The sequence below is a fragment of the Mus pahari genome, chromosome 15 (assembly GCF_900095145.1).
Source record: "Mus pahari chromosome 15, PAHARI_EIJ_v1.1, whole genome shotgun sequence".
NCBI lineage: Eukaryota > Metazoa > Chordata > Mammalia > Rodentia > Muridae > Mus > Mus pahari.
The window spans coordinates 70,877,639-70,899,158 of NC_034604.1; the positions used below are offsets into that span (position 1 = coordinate 70,877,639).

At 46.8% G+C, this 21,520-nt stretch overlaps 1 protein-coding gene across 1 annotated transcript in view; it reads left to right on the top strand.

The window, feature by feature from the left end:
* Pstpip2 (proline-serine-threonine phosphatase interacting protein 2) overlaps nucleotides 1-21,520 on the top strand; it is an 89,117-nt gene that overhangs the window by 23,697 nt on the left and 43,900 nt on the right. Inside the window, exon 3 of the mRNA XM_021214819.2 lies at nucleotides 17,107-17,207. Coding sequence (XP_021070478.1) covers nucleotides 17,107-17,207 — 101 coding nt within the window. The remainder of the gene's footprint in view (nucleotides 1-17,106; nucleotides 17,208-21,520) is intronic.

The following is a 21,520-nucleotide window of genomic DNA, read 5'->3' on the forward strand; positions in this document are numbered from 1 at the left end:
AGTGCTGGGATTAAAGGCGTGCGCCACCACACCCGACCCTGTCCCCACTACTCTTTAAACACTTCAGTGCCTTTTGGTTCTTCTCTGACAGATTTAATCCTTGTCTCAGTGACAGCATCTGCCATGGCTTCAAGTCCTGGTTCCTTTAGTAAAGGAGTGTTCAGACGCTAAGATGCGTGCTCGCCCATGGTTATTTCCATTCGCTTTTCCGTGTTTCTAGGCGCTTTCAGCAAAGCTGGGAAATATGTGTAAGTTGTCTCCAAATCCGTCCCACCACCACAGAACGGATGCTAGCTTCCTTCACTTGCTGTATTCCTTCATCTCCTCCCAGAGACACGCAGCTGGGTGTTGAATGAGCAGCTCGGATGGCATATCTGAGTTGGGCTCTGTGGGTTAGATTGCTTGTTCTGCAACCACGAGTTAAGTTCCCAGCATTCACTTTTGGATAAACCCAGCCCTGTGAGGCAGAGACAGGCAGATCCTGAGGGTTTCCTGGGTAGGTAACCTCACTGGAAACACCGAGCCTTTTAGTTCAGAGGGAGACCCTGTCTGAAGGCAATAAAGCACGCAGCACTGGAGGAAGAGAGCCAGTATCTTCCTCTACCTTCTGCACGTATATGCGTGGGCACGCATATCCACACATCTGTGTGAGAGCCTTCTCCCATGAGACTTGTAGCATTTGCCAGTTTTCCATGGTGTTAAAACCACTCTTCTATGGCCAATTTCTGTCTGCCAACATGGTATTACCCACGTGGCAGTAAGGACCAGTGATCACCAGCTCGTGTGTCCAAGCCCCAGCCTACCACCTTTCCCTTCTCTGTGAAAAATCCTGGTTCCCATTTTCTATGACTCTCAGTTCTAAGATTCATAGAAAGCATGACCAGAATTGTTGATGATATAATTGTGAAACAAGCTGGAGTTTAATGTTTGTGCTTTTTTGTCTGGAGTTAAGAAAATGCCATGGAAATGCTGTGTTTAAAGTTGTTCGTGTTAATTTTCTTACCTTTTCCACAGTCATTTGCAATGTAGTTAGGAAAGCTAGGCTTTGGGGTGTGTGTCTGTAACCCCAGCATTCAGGAGGCTGAGTGAAGGAGGGCAGTCAGAGACCAGCCTGTGTTATAGCAAGACTCTGACTCAAAAGGAGTCTACTCATTAAAACAGCTTCTTAAGAAACTGAATGGAAATCATGGGCAGGGAGGAAAGTATTCAAAAAACATCTGCCAAAGGGCTTAGAAATGGACTGTATAAACATCTCCAAAATTAACAAAAATATGAGTGATCCAATGAAAAGTGGGAAGAACACTTGGACACCATAGACACACACTCTCTCTATAAAAGAGGTTTCTTTCAGGCTGGGAGACAGCTCAGAGTCTAAAAGAACTTGCTGTGCTAGCGTGAAGACTCCAGTTCAGATCCTCAGATCCCACGTAAATGTCAGCTGGATAGGATGTCTCTCCTCCACTTTTCAACACTCAGAAAGCACAGAGAGGGGAGACTGGTACAATCAATGAACTTGGGGATCAATTGAGAGATCTTGTCTCCAGGAATAAGGTAGAAAGTGATTGAGAAAGACTTCTGATGTCAACTTTGAGCCCTACCTATACACAGACAGACAGACAGACAGACACACACACACACAAACATGAACCCATGCGAGCACACATACCACAAATAAAGATGTACAAAAAAGACCCCTCACAAAAGATTTCTTTTGCTAAGAAGTTCTTGAAAAGTTCCTCAACATCAGTCATCTAGAGAATTCAAATTTAAATCACCATGAAATCACATACACACACACACACACACACACTCACACACACAGACACACTCACACACAAAGACACACTCACACTCACACACAGAGACACACTCAGACACACAGACACACACACAGATACACACACACAGACACACACACACAGACACACACACAGACACACACACACACAAGCAGACACACACACACAGACACATTCACACACACAGACACACACACAGAGACACACACAGACACACACACATAGACACACCACAGACACACACACAGACACCCTCATACTCACACACACAGACACACTCACACACACAGACACAGACACACTCACACAAGACACACACACAGACACACACAGACACACACACACAGACACATACACAGACACACTCACACACACAGACACACTCTCACACACAGACATACACACAGATACACACACAGATACACACACAGACACAGACAGACAGACAGACAGACAGACACACACACACACACACACACACACGAGAGAGAGAGAGAGAGAGAGAGAGAGAGAGAGAGAGAGAGAGAGAGAGAGAGAGCAGTAGTAAGTGGCTGTAGCTCCAGCTCTTGGAAGGCTAAACAAGAAGATGGTGAATTCCATTTTGAGACCAGTTTTGGCTACACAGTGAGGCCCTATATCAATTCTCCTGTATCATCTTTCCCCTCAAAACTAATACACAAAAATTAAAAATTAAAAAGAAAAAGTCAGCCAGGTCATAGTGGCTCGAACCTTTAATTGAAGCACTTATGAGGCAGAGACAGGTGGGTCTCTGAGTTTGAAGCCAGCCTGGTCTACAGAGCAAGTGCCAGGACAACCAAGGCTACACAGAGAAACCCTATCTCAAAAAACCTAACAAACTAACTAACAAACTAACTAAGTAAGTAAGTCAGTATCGACACTAGCAAGGGTTATGGACACTAGCAAGAGTGTCAGCACCAGAACTCCCTTCCATATGTTGAGAGTACAGAACTGTGTAGTCACTTTGAGAAAGGTTTGCCAGTGTCTCAGAAAGCTGAGCATGCCCATAGCTGATCACCCAGAGATCAACTCTTTAGCCAATGGGAATGGAAACACACACCCAAAGACTTGTACTTGTGGGGACTTTATTTACAAAGTGTCAAAATGAAACCAACTCAAACCCGATAACAGCTGATTCATGGATACTTTGTGTTAGAGTCACATGATTGAATACTGCTCAACAATAAGAAGGAGAACAAAAGCTAATGACTCTATTATCAAAGACAACAAAGCATGATGCTGTAAGAACCAGGGAGAGCTAGCTAGAGATCAGTGGGAGGGGCTGGGGAAGAACATTCTGGGACAGTGTAAATGTGTGTGCCTTTGTAACCCACATCTCTACAGATCTTCTCTGTGGAGACAGTGAGTGCATAGGTTGTGTGCTTGTGTTTTTCAAAATATTACACCTGTACACTTCATCTTAGGTACTTCAAGAAGTTAAAAGACAAAACAAGCCAGATATGGTGGTGCCCTGCCATTAATCCCAGCACTCAGGGCAGGTATATTTCGGTGAGGCCAGCCTGGTCTACATAGTGAGATCCTGCCTTTACAAAAAAAGTCAAGAGCTGGGCAGTGGTGGCTCATGCCTTTAATCCCAGCACTTGGGAGGCAGAGGCAGAGGCAGATGCAGGCAGATTTCTGAGTTCTAGGCCAGCCTGATCTATAGAGTGAGTTCCAGGACAGCTAGGGTTATACAGAGAAACCCTGTCTCAAAAAACCAAACCAAACCAAACCAAAAACAAACAAATAAACAAAAAAACCAAAACCAAAACAAAACAACAAAAAAGTCAAAACAAGATTAGGATTCTGAGGACTCCTGGGAGGGAAGCTGTGATCAGGGAGCACACTGAACCTTAGGAACGAGTCTGGCCCTGAGCCCTGGGGGAAGAGGAAGAGGAGGAGCGAGGGACAGTTGGAGAGCAGGAGCCAGCTCTGTGCTATCACTGGTCCTCTCAGAGAAGCCCTGCAACCCGCACAGAAACCCCGAAAGCAAGACAGCAATATACAACAGAAAAGGCTTGAGTAGCATCCTAATTTTGGTGGGTGGGTTTAGCGCTTTTACCGTGAGGCCACTTAAAAAAACTTTTAAGACAAAAAGCTTTCCAAAACCAGCAGTGAGCTCATGTGTGCCATGTGAGCTGGACGACGTGTGAGCCAGAGAATAATGAAAACAGTCTTGCTGTGCACAGGCTTCTGCGTGGCATCCAGTGTGGTCCCACCCCCACTCAGGGGAGGCAGTTATCACTGTCCCTGCTCCCTTCCCAGCTGTCTTTCCTTCAGTCTTTGAGATGCATGCGCTATACCCCAAGTACCCGCCCAGCCGGTGCACTAGTCGCAAGGCTTCGGAGCCCTTCCTTCCATGCTCCTTCATGTCTCTTTCACCTATCGTGTGGCCTGTGGGCAGAAGGCATAGAGAACAAGCTGGAGGCGAAGGGAGCCAGCAGCTTGTGGAGCCTCCCTTAGTCAGGGCTGTAAACACCGCACCCAGCATCCTTTCTGTGCGGCATCAGAAGTCCACACTTGCAATGTCTACCACACACAGGATCTCCAGGCACAAGCTCCAAGAACTTCTTAGACCACCATCGTCCCAGGCATCTGTCAACTGCAGATACCCCAGTCCCAGCGAGGGCCTGCTAATCCTGAGCTGCAGTGGGCCTGTTTACTCCTTCAAGGGCCTGGAACGCATGGAGATCTGCTACAACCACAACAGAAAGCAAATGGATGTGGGTCCCGCCTGGAGGAGATTTCAAGGAGAAACTAGAAGCATGCCTGGCAGGTTGGGGTGATGGGCAGATGATTCCGGAAGAAGGAAGAGACTGGAGGAGACTCTTCCTGGTTTGCATTTCATTAAAAAACCTCCAGTTTGGAGAGAAACATGCAAATTGGCACTAGTGCCTTTTGGAAGTCTAGAGAGCCCCCACCCCTCATCAGGGAGGCCAGGTGCTTGGCACCTCATACAAAGGCTGAATTTGTTTGAGGCCTGGGCATTGAGGGCACAGATGTGCATTGCTTTGCATTAAAGACCACAGCACACTCCGTAAATAGTGCGATGGAGTCATTTCCACGCTTCATAGTGGGGGAAAAAATGAGACCCAGGAAGCGACATTATTGCTGCTGCCTCCAACCACAAAGACTTTCACTGTCCACACACAGTGTCATCAGAATCCTTCGGTTACTTATTAAGGGCTAAAAGACAACCGTAGACTTGAGACGAGGACTGGAAAATTCACTTATTCCCCTGTGCCTTCATTCTTGACCTCCCTTTCCTATTTGTCTACAACCTAAGTATTCTGCAAATACGGGCGGATTATTGTTGATTAATGTTAACAAATGGCATACCAACGATATATGGAGAACCATATTCAAGCCTTATAATAATCTCACAATATAGATGTCATTATTATCTTATATATCTATACTGTGTGTGATCAGAGGACAGCTCGCGGGACTCATTTCTCTCCTTCCACTGTGGAGAACCAGGAATTGACCTGAGGTTATCATCCTTGGGGGACAAGTGCCTTTACCCTCAAGCCATCTTGCTTTTCTTCATCTTTACCCTTGACCTTAATGTTTTAAGACAAAGAGCCGAGAGTCAAAGCTCTGTCTTGTGAAGCAGACTGAAGTCTGCTCAAGCTACTTGGCCACACGGCTCTTTTTATTTATTGATTCTCTGTGTACGCATGTGTGTGATGTCAGATGTCCTCCTGGATTGATCTTTGCTTTATTTACTGATCCAGGATCTCGCTGACCCTGGAGATTATTTCTATAGTCTGGCTAGCTAGCTTGTCCCAAGGATTCTCTGTCTCAGTCTCCCAAGCTCAGTTCATAGCCAGGCCACCATGCCTGTCTTTTATGTGGGTCCTGGGACCTGAATTCTGGTTCTCATGCTGGTGTGGAAAGTCCTTTATCTGTGGAGTTTTTCTCTCCAGCCCCAGCTTCTTATTTGAGCATAGGGATCCTATCCAACTTTTGGTCTCTTAGTCCTTTTATTTGAAGTTCTAACAGGGAAACACCCACATCACATGAATTTGAGCCCCAAGTCTTCTGTTTGCAAGCCACATGACTTTGGGCAGATACAAATTGATGGACTGGCTAGCCTGGAACGTGACAGACATTGGAAAAATTAAAAGAGATGATGTGCTTTGAGTTTGTCAAGTGCTTCTTCGATGAAATGAGGTGAAGACTAGAAATAAGAATTTCTTTATTGAATGCAGATACCGGTAGGCTAAACACAGCTTGTTATGCCTTCAGAACTTTTTGTCTCAGTCAGCCGGAGAAGCAGCAAACAAACCTTAGAGGATGTGGAAAACTGCCACCCGTGTCCTCAACCAGGTTCTTCTAGACACAGAGTCAGTGTCCATATAGTGGCTGTGTCCTTCAGCTTTCTCTCATACATGGTGAAGAACAGAACACTCCACCCCAGTTCTGCTCCAGCATTATGTTATAGCCCTACCATTGGTTCGCCTCGCCCCCACGGCCTCAGACAGCTCTGTCTAGGTGAGAGCCACGATTGACATCCACAGGTTCAAATGTCCCTCCTCTCACTGCAGCAGGTCAATGGAAATGTCCTTATCAGTGGATTGTGAAGAGGCAGAAGTGGAAGCGGGGAAAATAACTATGCTATTCAAGAACATATGAGAAAAGCAGATGAGGGCGCTGGAGAGATGGCTCAGTGGTTAAGAGGGCTGACTGCTCTCCCAGAGGTCCTGAGTTCAATTCCCAGCAACCACATGGTGGCTCACAACCATCTGTAATGGTATCTGATGCCCTCTTCTGGTGTGTCTGAATGTACTCATATAGATAAAATAAATAAATCTTAAAAAAAAAGAAAAGAAAGAAAAGAAAAGCAGATGAAGCCCGGTGTGGTGGCGCATGTCCTAGCTTTCCAGAGGTTGAGGCAGGAAGGGAGACAGAGAATTGGAATTAACGTAGAATACAAAGTGAGACCCCCGTCTTAAAAATGAGAGGTGGTGAGGGATATGAATATGCACCACGTGTTGAGAGCAATTACCAATATTAGCATTTTTTATGTACTGTCTAAACTTCCTGAGATATACATATGCTACTTGTATAATGTGAGACCTTTTTCCCTGCCTCTCCCCTGAGTGGGAAAGTAAATGTTCTTGTTTATCAATCATGACTCGAGCCACACCAAAATAGCAAAGGGTACATGGCAGCATTAGGGAACAGAGAAAGGGCTGCGGGTGAGCTGTGGATTATGGGGGACTCTGTCCCGTGAGAGGCAGATGGGGATCCACAGACAAGGAAGAACGTTGTCCGTCCCAGGCTAACCATAGATTCTCCAAGTCCTTGGAGCTTCTCGAAGAGGCAGCTGAAATGGGAGCAGCCATGGAGAGATCAGTTAGAGGGCACTGGGAGTGCAGCCACGGCCTCCCACGTGGTTGCTTCTGATAACTCTGCCAAAGTGTCAGCCCATGACACCCGGAGGCAGGTGCCTGACGTGAACCAGCCTTGATTCTAGCAGTCTTCAAGAAAAGGTCAGCACAGCTCTGGGGTCCTGTGAGAGACTCCCCGCCTTTCCTAGGATAACGCCTTTCCTACAATGTCCCACTCCATGCAGAAGCAAAAGTATTCGAAATCACACACACACACACACACACACACACACACACACACGGGGGGGGGCAACATGATGAGTTGGCCACCTTTTTTTTTTTTTTTTTTTTTTTTTTTACTTTTTGGACAGGGTCTTCCTGTGTGCCTCTGGAACTTGCTATGTAGACCAGACAATAGGCTGGCTTGGAACTTATAGAGATCTGCTAGACCCTTCCCAGTTCCCAGTGCTGGGATTAAAGGTTTGGAATAGCATTCTATATATTACTAATAATCACTTAAAACTGTAATTTCAAATACAGAGCCAGGGCTGGGCATGCGAGTGAGCAGGTAAGAGTGCTAGATGTAAAAATGTGAGGACATGAGTTCAAATCCCCAATAACCATGTAAAAATCCAGGTGGGGTCATATTCATATTTGTGACTCTAACATTGTTTTTTTTTTTTTTCTAAGATTTATTTATTTATTATAAGTAAGTACACTGTAGCTGTCTTCAGACACTCCAGAAGAGGGAGTCAGATCTTGTTAAGGATGGTTGGGAGCCACCATGTGGTTGCTGGGATTTGAACTCTGCACCTTTGGAAGAGCAGTCGGGTGCTCTTACCCACTGAGCCATCTCACCAGCCCGACTCTAACATTGTTAAGGTAGAGACAGAAGGATCACTGGGGCCTGCTGGCCACCAGCCTAGCTCTAGAGAAACCCTCTTTCAAATGAATAAGTCAAGCTGGGTGTACTGGCCCATGCCTGTAATACCAACACTCAGGAGACAGAGACAGGCAGATCTCTGTGAGTTCAAGACCTGCCAGTCTGCACAGAGAGTTCTAGGACCATCAGGGTTACATAGTGGGACTATGTCACAAAACAAAACAAGACAGAGCAAGTACCTGACATCCACCTCTGGGCCCTGGCAACCTTCATACACATGTGTGCACACATCACACACACACACATGCACACACCACTCATATAACACAATGACAGCTGTCAATTTAGCACTCTAGAGATGGAAGGCTCAAGGCTAAAAGGAAAAGTGAGGCCAGTGGGATGGGTTAGGAGAACGGTGAACCTGTGAACCCACTGACCATGGAAGGAGGGAACCAGTTCGTGGAAGTTCTTCTCTGAAACAAGAACACGATTGTGGAAGTGTGTGACAATAATCACACAGGTCTCCCACACACACCTCATAGCAAACAAATAAAAATAAATAGAACATCCAGACACCAGTCTCCTTAAAGTAAAATTGTAAAACACTAGAAACTGTTTTCATTGTAAAAATTTGAAAGCAGAGTATATATACACTCATACATAGGAAAGTACCCCATAAACTATGGTACATTCATATAATAAAGTTCTGTCTGTCTGTCAGTCTGTCTATTTATATTTTGAGTCAAGATACTGTCTCGGCTGGTTTCAGACTTGCTACATAGCCAAGGGTGACCTTGAGCTCCTGGTCCTCTGGCCTCCTCCTCCAGTGCCAGGGGTGCAGACATGCCGTGCTATGCCTGGGTTTATGCGGTGCTGGGATCATAGCCAGGACCCTGCACACTAGGCAGGTGCTCTGCTAACTGAACAACATTAACAGTATTTTTTTTTTTACTCATTTTCAAAATTAAGTTACTTATTTATTTTATATCTTGATTGCAGCTTCCTCTCTCTCCTCTCTTCCCAGTCTATCCCCTCCCCTCCCCTCCCCTCTCCTCCCCTCCTTGACTCTTTCTCCCCTTCTCAGAAGAGAGGAAGCCTCCCATGGATATCAACCAGTCTTGGCATATCAAATTGCAGTACCAAGGGCATCCATCTTCTTCTATTGAGGCCAACGAGTATTTTTTTTTTTTTAAATTAAAACATTACCCTTAATAAAACCTTTATTTATTTATGTAGTGTGTGTATACACATGATTGCTATGTGTATGGAGGTCAGACTCTCAGGCTTGATGGAAGTGTCTTTAACCCTGAGCTGTCTTGCTATTCTGTCTGCTCAATGTCTTAAATAATGGGCGGGGGGACCCTGGAAGCAAATGAACAAGATAGAAGAAACTCCTAACAGGGAATGTGAGCAGACACAGGTGAGCTTTTATTTTTTTGGTGGTCCTCGCAGGGCAAACCTGGGACCTTATGCATGCTAAATATACTACCATTGAGTTCCATATCTAGCCATTTGCTAAGTCTGCCTATGGCCATACCATCCTCAATGTGCCCACTCTCCTCTGAGAGAGGAGGTTTACTAAGTTCCCCAAACCACTACAGTTCCTTTTCTTTAAAGACTCTTTAAAGACTGGATGTGTGTGTTTGCATTTTCATGCCTGTGAGGGTGTGTGTGCACACGCGTGCACACACATGGTGTCATCCTTAGGAGTGCTGTACACTCCTTTTGAGGTTGGGTCTCCCCTGGCCTGCAGCTCACTGACTAGGCTGGGTTTGTAGGCCAGTGACCCTCAGGGATCCTTCTTTCTCTGCCTTCACAGTACTGGCTACAAGTGAGCCACCACACCTGGCACTATTTAAATGTACATTTATTATTCTTTTACTTATTCACTTTATATCCTGCTCAGTGTCCCCTTCCAGGTCACATCTCTCACAATCCTTCCTCCATACCCTCTTACTTTCTCCTCTGAGTAGGTGGGGCCCCCCTGGGTATCCCCTTACCCTGGCACTTCAAGTCTCTGCCGGCTAGGTGCTCCCTCTCCCACTGAGGCCAGACAAGAAAGTCCAGCTAGAAGAACATATCCCACAGACAGGCAACAGCTTTTGGGGTAGCCCCCTCTCCAGGTGTTGAGGACCCACACGAAGGTCAAGCTGCACATCTGCTACATATGTGCAGGGAGGCCTAGGCCCAGCCTATGTGGATCCCTGAGATTTTTTGTGTGGGTTCTGGGAATCAAGCTCAGTTCCCCATGCTTTGAAGGGAAGCGCTTTATAGACAGAGTCATTCCCCAGCCTGCCATGGCTCCTTTTTGGTGACTTCAAGTTCTTAAAGATAATTTCCTATGTTTTCCTTTAAAGCCATTGTATTTTAGCTCTATGTTTAAATGCGCGTTCATTTCAAACTGACTTTTCTGTACAGGAGATGGATGCAGACCTTCTCCCATCCAGCTTACACACCTGTTCCAGGAACATCTGCTCCAAAGAGTTAAAACGCCTTGGCCCCTTTGCTGAAAGTCAGTTGGTTATAGACAAATGAGTCTCTATTTTCTGTTCTGTCTTCCACTTGTTTATCTTCAGGGTTCTACTGAGCAGATCTGGTTATCATACTTCACCGAACTTCGTGGAAAGTTCTCAAGTCAGGCGGTAGGAACCTTCCAGCCTTCAAGTCAGCGTCTCAGGCAGCTCAGACGGGCTTTCAGCTTGCTGTGCACTGAAGGCTCTTCCTGAACTTAGCCTCCTGCCTCCACTTCCCGAATGCTGGGTTACAGTTGTATGTTATCATGCCCGGTGCTGGCTCTGCTTTCTAAACAAAACAGTTCAATAACTGATGCTTGTGTTTTTATTTTGTGCCTAGTCCTGGCCCTCCATAACTCTTCATGAATTTTAGGTCCAAATGGCAGTCATGCACAGAAGGAGGTTTGGGGATTCTGATAGAATTAGGTTGAATCTGTAGGGCGATTGGGAGAAAATCAGCTTTTTAATCGTACTCACACTTTCATGTAAGATGCGTGGCTTCCTTTGTTTAGGACTTCTTACATTTCTTTCAGCAATGCATTTTTTTTTGGTGGTTCCAGTAATGAGATTTTGCAGCAACATCAGTGTTTATTGTATATATATGTATATATATATATATGCATACACACAATTTCATTATTCCACCCTGATCCCTTCCACACCCCCAACACTAGGTAGGAGAGAAAAGTTAGAGGGGAAAGGGGGCCTAGACCTCCATAAGTTACTTCTGCTGATGAGGGACCTTGGATATGGGGGCAAGTCCAATCTCCCTCAGCAGAATATCTAGCAGTCTGGCAAACCAGCAATAATAGCAAGGGCACCAGCAGACACAGTAGCAGAGTGGGCCAGCCACAGTGAGGGCACAGCAGCCGCCGCAGGCCCTCTCTGGGCTCTGGCATTTACACCCACTCCAGAGTCCCCAGAACTAAACTATCTGCAGCTGGCAAAATCTCACCCCTGCTAGTGCTCCAGGCAAACCACAGTCACCTGCTGGAAGCCGCCTCTTATCCTGGGATTAAAGCAAAAGGATACTCATGTAACATAACTGGGGTTTTAAAGAAATCGAAACCCTCACTACAGTCTATTCCAGACTAGTTTATATTTTTTGTCACCATGATATTTAAAATCTTTCCTTTCCTTGTCTCTCTCCTCTCTCTCCTCCCTCTTCTTCTCTATTTCTCTTCCTTTCTTTCTCTTCCTTACTATCTTTTCTTTTTTGGAGACAGGGTTTCTCTGTGTCCTCCTGGCTGTTCTGGAACTTACTATGTAGACCAGGCTGGCTTCGAACTCACAGAGATTCACTGCCTCTTTCTCCAGAGTGCTGGGATTAAAGGGATGTCCCACCAGGAATGTGCTTTGGGTCAGTTTTCTTTCACTGGGAGAGTGCTTTAAATGTTATGTGTCTGTAAAGATAGAGAGCTATTCAGAGATCTGCTTCTTCTCATGCTCATCTGTGTTTTTAAAAGACTTTATAATGTTTCCTTCTTTTTCTTCCTAGTAAGACATTGTTTTAAAATATGTGTATGTATCTCTATGTGTGTCTGTGTGGGGATGTGCACATAAATGCTGGTGATGTCAGAGACAACAGGTTGGTGTGATTCTCTTGGACCTAGAATTCCAGGCTTCATCTGTGAGCTGCCTGGTGCAGGTCCTGGGAACTGAACTTTTATTCTGTGAAGACATCATGATCTCCCAATTGCTGAGTCATCCCTCCAGCCCCATCTTCTGGGTGTTTTGGGATAAGATTTCACTGTGTCATCCAGGCTGGCTTTGAACTTGAATTCTCCTTGCCTCAGCCACCCAAGTGCTGGAATTACAGACATGTGCCGCCACACCTGCTGGGCTTGGCTTATCACATCTGTAGAATCTCCATTGATTGAAGTCTGTATTGATGTTCACATTTCATTCTGATATTGGCAATTTGTATTTTGTTCTCTCCCACTTATCCATTTTATTTAACTGTTCAAAGGACGACTTGGTTTAATTAGTGTTCTCTATTGTTTATCTTTATTTCTAAAGATTTATTTATTTATTTTATGTATATGAGTACACTGTAGCTGTCTTCAGACACACCAGAAGAGGACATCAGATCTCATTATAATTGGTGGTGATTCACCATGTGGTTGCTGGGAATTGAACTCAGGACCTCTGGAAGAGCAGTCAGTGCTCTTAACCACTGAGTCATTTCTGCAGCCCATTTCTATTTATTTCATTCCACGACTTTACATTTTTTTTCTACCACTTACTGTAAGTTTATCTAGTTCTTTTTCTTGAGCTTCTTAAAGTAAAAGCTTAGGTTATCTCTCTTTTGTTCACTTCTATTGTCTGTCTGTCTGCCTCTCTCTCTCTCTCTCTCTCTCTCTCTCTCTCTCTCTCTCTCTCTCTTGTCTGGTAAAATCCAGTCTGGCTTCTAACCCATGATATAGCCAAAGCTGACCTTGAACTCTTGGTTCTTCTTCCAGAGTGCTGGGAATACAGCTATGAGCCACCTTGCATAGCTTCTGTAGTGCTGGGGACTGAAACCAGCCTTTCGCAAACTACACAAGCAACCTGCCAGTTGAACCCCTCTCTGTCTCTGTCTCTGTCTCTGTCTCTGTCTCTGTCTCTGTCTCTCTGTCTCTCTCTGTCTCTGTCTCTCTCTTTCAAAGATATATTTATTTATTATATGTAAGTGCACTGTAGAAATCTTCAGACACTTTTTCTTCTCGATCAGGCCCTGCTTGCTCACTGCAGCTGTCTTCAGACACTCCAGAAGAGGGCATCAGATCTCACTAAGGATGGTTGTGAGCCATCATGTGGTTGCTGGGATTTGAACTCATGACCTTCAGAAAAGCAGTCGGCGCTCTTAAATGCTGAGCCATCTCTCCAGCTTGAGCCCCATCTCTTAAATTATGATATCGTCATTGTCATTTCATTTGAAACACACTTATATTTTTTTCCACACAGAGCCTGGTTATTTTAAAGGACCTTGGCCAGTCGTGGTGACAGACGCCTGTAATTCTGACACCTGGGAAGCTAAGCTAGGAGTTTGTCAGTTTCAGGCCAGCCTGGGGAATATGTCAGGACCCTGTTCCACCTGTTCACCTTCCTTTGTTCCCTTTCTCTTATGATGTATCTGGCCTCTTTTTCCTACTGTATTAATCACACGTGTTCTTCATATGGCCATGTTATAGACTGTCTTCATGCCTAGCTTTTGTTTTATGTGTGTGGATTTTACTGACTCCCAGGTGTAATGGCTGCAACTCCAGCCTGTGGGAGGCTGGGTTAGAAAGGTTAGAAGCTGAGGCCAGAGTGGGAGAAGTGGGAGAGGAAGTTACAGATGTGGAGATGGCCAGAAGGCTCCAATCGTGAGGCTGAGGATGGAGCCAGGGGCTTGGCATCCCCACTTGCAAGACAGATTCTGATGCTCCTTAAAAATGTCTTTATTTCGATATTTATATATTTATATTTGTTCTAAAGAGATTTCTTTTGAATGTGTGTGTGTGCGTGTGCATACATGCATATCCTGAGTGTATGGGTGCCTGCAGAGGGCAGAAGAGGATGTCAGATCCCCTGGAGTTACAGGTAGTTGTGCCTGGTGTGAGATCTCTGAGCTACCCCTCCAACTCCACTAGTTATATTTTTATTTTCAGCCAGCCAACCTTCCCTCCCTTTCCCTTTCCTTTCCTTCCCTTCCTACCCCACCCCTCCCCATCCTTCCCATTCCCTCTACTCCCCTTCCCCTCCCTTCCCCTTCTTTGTCCCTCCCTCCCTCCCTCCCTCCCTCCTTTCCCTCCTTCCCCTCCTTCCCTTACTCCCTCCCTTCCTCTCTCTTTGTGAATGGGCAGGTACATGCGTGTATAGATGTGAGAGGCCAGTCTCTGGCAGTCTCTATCAGGAGCTGTGCACCTTGTATTTTGAGACAGTATCTCACTGGGACAGTCTCCTACTGGATCTTAATGATCCGTTTAGGCTTGCTGGTCTGCAGGCTCTGGGATCTGCTTGTCTCTGCCTCTCCAGGGCTGGGATTTTGAGTGCATGCTACTCCACCTGACTTCTGTGTGGTGCTGTGGACTGAACTCAGTTCTTCCCATTTTTGTGGCCAGCATTTTACCCACTGAACTCTCTGGCAGCGTCCCTGTCCCTTGGTTCCCTTGGCGCTGTGTGTCCTGGTATATCTTGGGTCTCACGTGTCTCCCTCCCAGTCTTACATCTGGCACTGAGTAAGACAATTCATGCTCTGTGACCATCTTGCACCTGGTGCTGGGTCGTTGGCTTTACCTGGGAATTTCATTTTACCTGGGAGTCGCTTCTTACATGGTTTCCTTTCTTCATGATCCTGAGTGACTGGGCAGCTGTTCTGTATAATTTTTTTAAGACTAGTAGTTGGGATGTCTGTGTTTTCGGGAACTTCTAGCTTCCTTGCCCCACCAGACCTAAACTTCCTTTAATTGAGGAAAGAGAAACCACCTTCCAGATATCATCACTCAGCAAAATCAAGCATTCTCAGTGAGTGGGAATGGAGACTTCTGTTTACAAAGGGACAGTGACCCTTTGGGTTTCTTTGTCCAGGCCCCAGGAGGCTTTGCCTCATTGTTCTGATCTTCTGTATTCGGGTGGGGTTTCAGGAGAGTGCTCACCCTGTACATTTCTGCTGTAGGCCTGTGAGGTGTATAACATTAAGGGAGACATTTCTGTGAGGGGACTCAGGGGCGGTGACAGTATTCTATCCAACCTTTAGCATAGCTGGAACAGAAAGGCCATCTGTGTGAGTTCAGGACACCAAATTGGAAGAACTCACAAGAGGGAACGGGGCTACCCAGAAGGGAACGGGGCTACCCAGAAGGGAACGGGGCTACCCAGAAGGGAACGGGGCTACCCAGAAGAGACTCCCAGAAGAGAGTTTTGAGAGTTGAGAGACTGACCAGCTTTGCAAGCAACAATCGAAATACTGCATTAAAGAGGAGGGCGTGAAATTGATAATTAAAATTAAATATTATTTTCCCCAAAAATAATAGGAACCCCATAGCCTGAGGCAGTTCCTGCCAAGCCTTGGGAATGAACAGGCAGCAAGCAAGAGGCTAGAGTGGGAACTCCCTGCTTCTCTCTCGTGGCCTGACTTAGGTGTGAGTGGAGCTGCAGAGAGGGGCTCGAGTACGCCTTACCCCTCATCCTTCTCTCTCTCTAATTATTATTTTATTTATTTACATTCCAGTTGTTGCCCCCCCTTCCACAGTTCCTCATCCCATTCCTCTTCCCTCTTGCCTATGAGACAGTGCTCCCCCCAGGCCTCCCCCTCCCCTGGGGCTTCAAGTCTCTCGTAGATTAAGTGCATCTTCTCCCACTGCTGCCAGATCAGGCAGCCCCCTGCTATATATGTGCCAGGGGGCCTTGGACCAGTCCATGTATGCTCCTGGTTGGTGGCTCAGTCTCTGGGAGCTCCCTGGGGTCTGGGTTAGTGGAGATTGCTGGTCTTCCTATGGGGTTGCTGTCCCCTTCAGCTTCTTCAATCCTTCCCCTACTTCAGCCATAGGGGTCCTGGACTTCAGTCCAATGGTTGCCTGTAAGAATCTGCATCTGTCTCGGTCAGCTGCTGGTAGGGCCTCTCAGGGGACAGCCATGCCAGGCTCCTGTCTGTAAGCACATCATAGCATCAGGAATAGTGTCAGGCCTTGGTGGCCCACCTCCCTCTCCCCAGTGAGATGGATCCCAAGGTGGGCCTGTCATTGGTCCGTCTTTCCTTCAGTCTCTTCTTCATTTTTGTTCCTACAGTTCTTTTAGACAGGAACAGTTCTGGATCAGAACTTTTGACTGTGAGTTAGTAACCCTGCCCCTCCACTTGAGGCCCTGTCTCTCTATGGAAGGTGGGCTCTTGGAGTTCCCTCTCTCCAATGTTAGGCATTTTGACTAAGGTCGCCCCCATTGAGTCCTTAGAGTCTTTCACTTTCCATGTCTCTGGTACTTTCTAGAGGGTCGTCCCCTATCTCCCCCCCCCCCATACTGCTTACTTCCAACCATTCTCCTGGCCTTCTGGGCTTCTCTCCTGTCCCCTTCCTCCCATACCTGATCCTGTTCCCCTTTCCCCTCCCCTTCCCCTCTCCTACCCAGGTCCCTCCCTCCCTCTGCCTCCTGTGTTTATTTCCTTCCCCTTTCTAAGTGGGATTGAAGCATCCTCATTTTGGGTCTTTCTGCTGGTTACACTTCTTACGGTCTGTGGGTTGTATCGTGGGTGTTCTGTATTTTTTGGCTAATATCCACTAATCAGTGAGTACATACCATGTATGTCCTTTTGGGTCTGGGTCGTCTCACTCAGGATGACATTTAAAAAACGAAGACATCATGAGTTTTGCAGGCAAATAAATGGAACTAGAAAACATCCATAGGCCTCTTACCCCTCTGGCTCGTCCCTCCCGTTCTGTGGCCCTTCAGCCTCATCGTTTGAACTGTTCTTCCCAGCTGTTGATCTCACACCCATCTTTGTAAAAGTGACCTAGTGAAGTCCCACTGTGGGGCTTCCTGCCCCCTCTGCCCACCTATTCTTCATCCTCGGCCTGACGCCGTGTTATTTATCTCACCAGAGCACGGACATTCTCAGCACCATCGGCTACGACAGCATTATCCAACATCTGAACAATGGCCGTAAGAACTGCAAGGAGTTTGAAGAGTTTTTGAAAGAAAGGTAGGACGCTCGGGCCCCTTGAGTCAGGGCTCCCACCCCTATCCCAGACCGGGGAACCGATTGGTTTCTCTTTTCTTTCTGTTTTAGAAGAAGTTATTTCTTGTTCGTCTGTGGGTGTGCATGCGCCACAGTGGGCATGCGGGAGTCAGGGGGCGACCTTGTGCAGTCGGCCCTCTCCTCCTGCCTTTGCAGGAGGGCGCCCTTGATCAGGGTCACTTCCTAATCCATCAGAGCAGGTGTCGCTAGGAGAAGATTGCGTGAAGACACAAGTCAAGAGCTTCCGGTGGTAATGAAGTGGGGCCCGTGGTTCTGACCGCTGTGGGGGACAGGAAGTCCTGGAGGTAGCAGTAAGCACCCCCCAAGCGGTGAGAGGAAGGAAGGCAGGACCTCATCTAGACACCAGAAAGTGAGGAGCTGTGAGAGGCGGGAAAGGATCTTCCTCTCTTGGAGACTCCGGGGAAGAGCGTGGTTTGTGTAGTATCCGGTGTCTCTGACATGTGGCTTTCAGCGCCATAGTTTCCAGCCGCCCCGCTTCATTACCACAGGGACGCTCTTGACTTCTTTCTGTACATTATCTTCTCTCTCTCTCTCTCTCTCTCTCTCTCTCTCTCTCTCTCTGTCTCCCTCTCTCTCTCTCTAAAAAAATATTTATTTGGGCTGGTGAGATGGCTCAGTGGGTAAGAGCACCCGACTGCTCTTCTGAAGGTCTGGAGTTCAAATCCCAGCAACCACATGGTGGCTCACAACCATCTGTAATGAAATCAGGCGCCCTTGTCTGGAGTGTCTGAAGACAGCTACAGTGTACTTACATAAAATAAATAAATAAATAAATCTTTAAAAAATTATTTATTTACTATATGTAAGTACACTGTCTTCAGACACTCCAGAAGAGGGAGTCAGATCTCATGATGGATGGTTGTGAGCCACCATGTGGTTGCTGGAATTTGAACTCAGGACCTCTGGAAGAGCAGTTAGTGTGCTCTTAACCACTAAGCCATCTCTCCAGTCCCCCCCTCTCTCTTTTAAAAAAAATATTTATTTTATGTATATGAATACACTGTAGCTGTCTTCAGACACTCCAGAAGAGGGAGTCAGATCTCATGATGGATGGTTGTGAGCCACCATGTGGATGCTGGGAATTGAACTCAGGACCTTCAGAAGAGCACTCAGTGCTCTTAACCGCTGAGCCGTCTCTCCAGCCCCCTATATTATCTTCTCATAGGGACGCCTGCTCTGACAGATTAGGAAGTGCCCGATCAAGGGTGCCCTCCATCTTAGCTAATCACATCTGAAGTGATCTTATTCCAAAGAAGAGCACAACCTGAGACTATGGGGACTAGAGTTGAACCTGGTTATTTTTTTAAAAGGGAGACAGCATGTACCACACAAATGGCACAAGCAGGGAGCTGGGATCTAAAAAGGAAAGAACACTGGGATAGAGTCTAAACTCTTCCTCTTCTGATCCTGCTTCCTTGGCACCTGGCAGGGACACACATCAAGGGCATCTTTCCAGGTGTCTGTTTCCTCCTCAGCAAAAGGAAGCCATTGTACTCATGACTGTAGAATCCCTGAGTAAGAAGCCCAGGTCTTCCAAAGAAATTAATAACTCAATGGAGGCACTACATATTTTGGGAATATGTAGTAAAACGAGCAAAAATGGGTCAGTGTCAGGTACTTGAACAAAAGATTTCATTCTGGTTGCCCACTCTGATCTGGGGGCTTCCTTCATCATGGTGTCATCGGAGATTGCCCTCAGGCCTGATGGGAAAGGCTGTGCCTGGTTATGCTGGCTGTGAGTTGCTGAAGAAGAGCTGGCATATGGATTATTCCTGGTCTGGGGGATTTGGAGGGAGGGGTCAAAGTGAGCCAGGGTAAGGGCTTTGGGAAGAAGTGTCTCTGGTTGAGTATTGGATTTTCAGGAAAATCGATGATGAAACTGGAGGTCACATTTAAGCGAAATGATGCAGACACAGAAAGACAAATATGCTTTTTCTCATCCATGGAAACAAGTAAGACCTGGAGAAGAAAAGGGACCAACAGGGCAGAAGGCAGAAGGAAGGGCAGGAAGAGCCGGGAGGGGGGAAAATACGGATGGGGATCTCATTGTGAAACCTGGTAAGTTTTACTGCTAATATGAATTAATCTCTATAGGAAGAGTGAATTAGCAGGCAAAAGTAGAGGAGCAGGACCCCTCTTCCGTGGCTTGTCCTGCTTTTGCGTTTCACACGCCCCTGTTGTAGTAAACGAGAGTATTGGTGCACACACCCGCCAGCTCCACCAGGCCACTCTTATCCCAGTTCCTTGGCCATCCTGGCATCCAGAAGGATGCCTGGGACATAATAAATGCTGCAAAAATGACAATGTAGGGGCTGGGGAGATGGCTCAGAGGTTACCAGCACTCATAACCCTTGCAGAGGACCAGGTTCTACTCCCAGCGACCACACGACAGCTCACAACCATCCATAACTCCAGTTCCAGACGATCTAATGGCCTTGTTTAGCCTCCTCGTGGTCTGCGCACACACAGCGCACAGATATACATGCAGGCCAAGCACCCATACCTATGAAGTAAAATAAATAAATCTTTTAAATTGACAGGTTGATGGACAGGTAAGAGGAAACGCCGGGTGGGTGGTGCTCTATGAAAAGGTCTTCCCATCAAAGGGGATTTCTGCAACATCCTGGTGGCTCCTCCCTTGCCTCTGCCCTCAGAACCCACCACTTCCCCTATGCTTGAGATCTTTCTCTGCGTGTCAGTGGTGGTTCCCCTGGTTTTAGAGAGCATGATGTCAGTTTCACTTCAGTAAAGTTCCCTCTTTTCTCCAGAGTAGACCGCTGTGCTTGCTGAGGACGTGGGGGAATTCTGCCCACTGTTGTCTGGATGCTAGAGGGGCCTCTTCATGGAGACCACAGGGCCTCTCAAGAGCTCATGAGGAGTGTGCAGGAAGGAAGGTGGAGGGCAGGAGACAGGGATGTTCTGCTAGGTGCTGTTGGCATTACACAGTGGGAACTGGGTGGTGACTTTTGAAGTGCTGATGTTTAATTATCGCTAGTTTTGATACCAAAGCAAACCAGGGAACTTTCTAAAGCAGGAGATGAAGCCCTGGGAACTGGTTTGGTTTGAGGAGCTATTCTGCTTCCAGTGAGAGGAAGTAGCAGAAGATAAGAGTCGTGTTCTAACAGAGCGAAGCTCAGAAGATCTGCACTTGAACTTTTAGTGATAAGCATTTGAGACCTTCCTCTGCATGTCAGCGGTGTCAGAGAGAGAGGGAGAGGTCAGAGCAACCCTGGCAGAGGGAGGGGAGACTCCAGGAAAACCCTTTTCAGCACTAGGAAGCCTTGGGATACCATTCTAAAAGGACCTCTGTTGACTCGTGGTGAGGGTGTCTGAGACCTCTTAGGTCTTGCTCTTAGAGAAAACTCAGAGAAGGTGCCATGGGATTATCTGTTGAAACCTGGCCAGAAATGCTTCTGGACTGTAGGAAGAAACTTTGATGGGAACTATGAAGTATTTGGTGTGATGGAAACCTGGTTGGAGCAGCCATCCAACTGCAAGGACATGTTCCAGGCAGCAAGCTGGACACTGGGAAGGATTACACAGGGGCGGGGCCAGTGCTGACCACTAGACTCCTAAAGGGCCATCCACAGGTATGACCAGCACCCATGACCCAACCTTACAAAGGAATACATAGGGGTGTCACAGTCTCCTGGGAGCCCAAGAAAGGGACAGCAAGACGAGCAGGCAACCAGACTGCACCAGTCTCCAGCCTGCGCTCAGCCCTCTCCCCTTTCTTTACTCTTGTGTATTTAACATCAGTGAATATGAATGATAAGTTAACGACGGGTTAGCAGCTTAGCTTGGGTCTCTTTTGCTTGTGTCCTCAACCCCCCCCCCCNTTTCATTTTCCCTTTTCAAGGAGCACAGGCTTGTCTGGGTTGGCAAGGTTTCTGTGTGTCAGCCTCCTATGAGCTGGAGTGGCTGTAGATTATCTGACTGTAAGGATTGACTGCTGTCTTTTCATTTTACTTTCAGGCCAAGCAGACACAGACTTGCTGCTGTCCCCTCTTCTAGTCATACTTACCCGCCACGATCTGGTACTGATCACTAGTCTTACGCTCTTTCCCCTACTTTCCGTGGCAGTTAACATATGACCCCACACAGTATTTCCGTGGCAGTTAACATATGACCCCACACAGTATTTCCGTGGCAGTTAACATATGATCCCACACAGTATTTCTGTGGCAGTTATCATATGATCCCACACAGTATTTCTGTGGCAGTTAACATATGACCCCACACAGTATTTCCGTGGC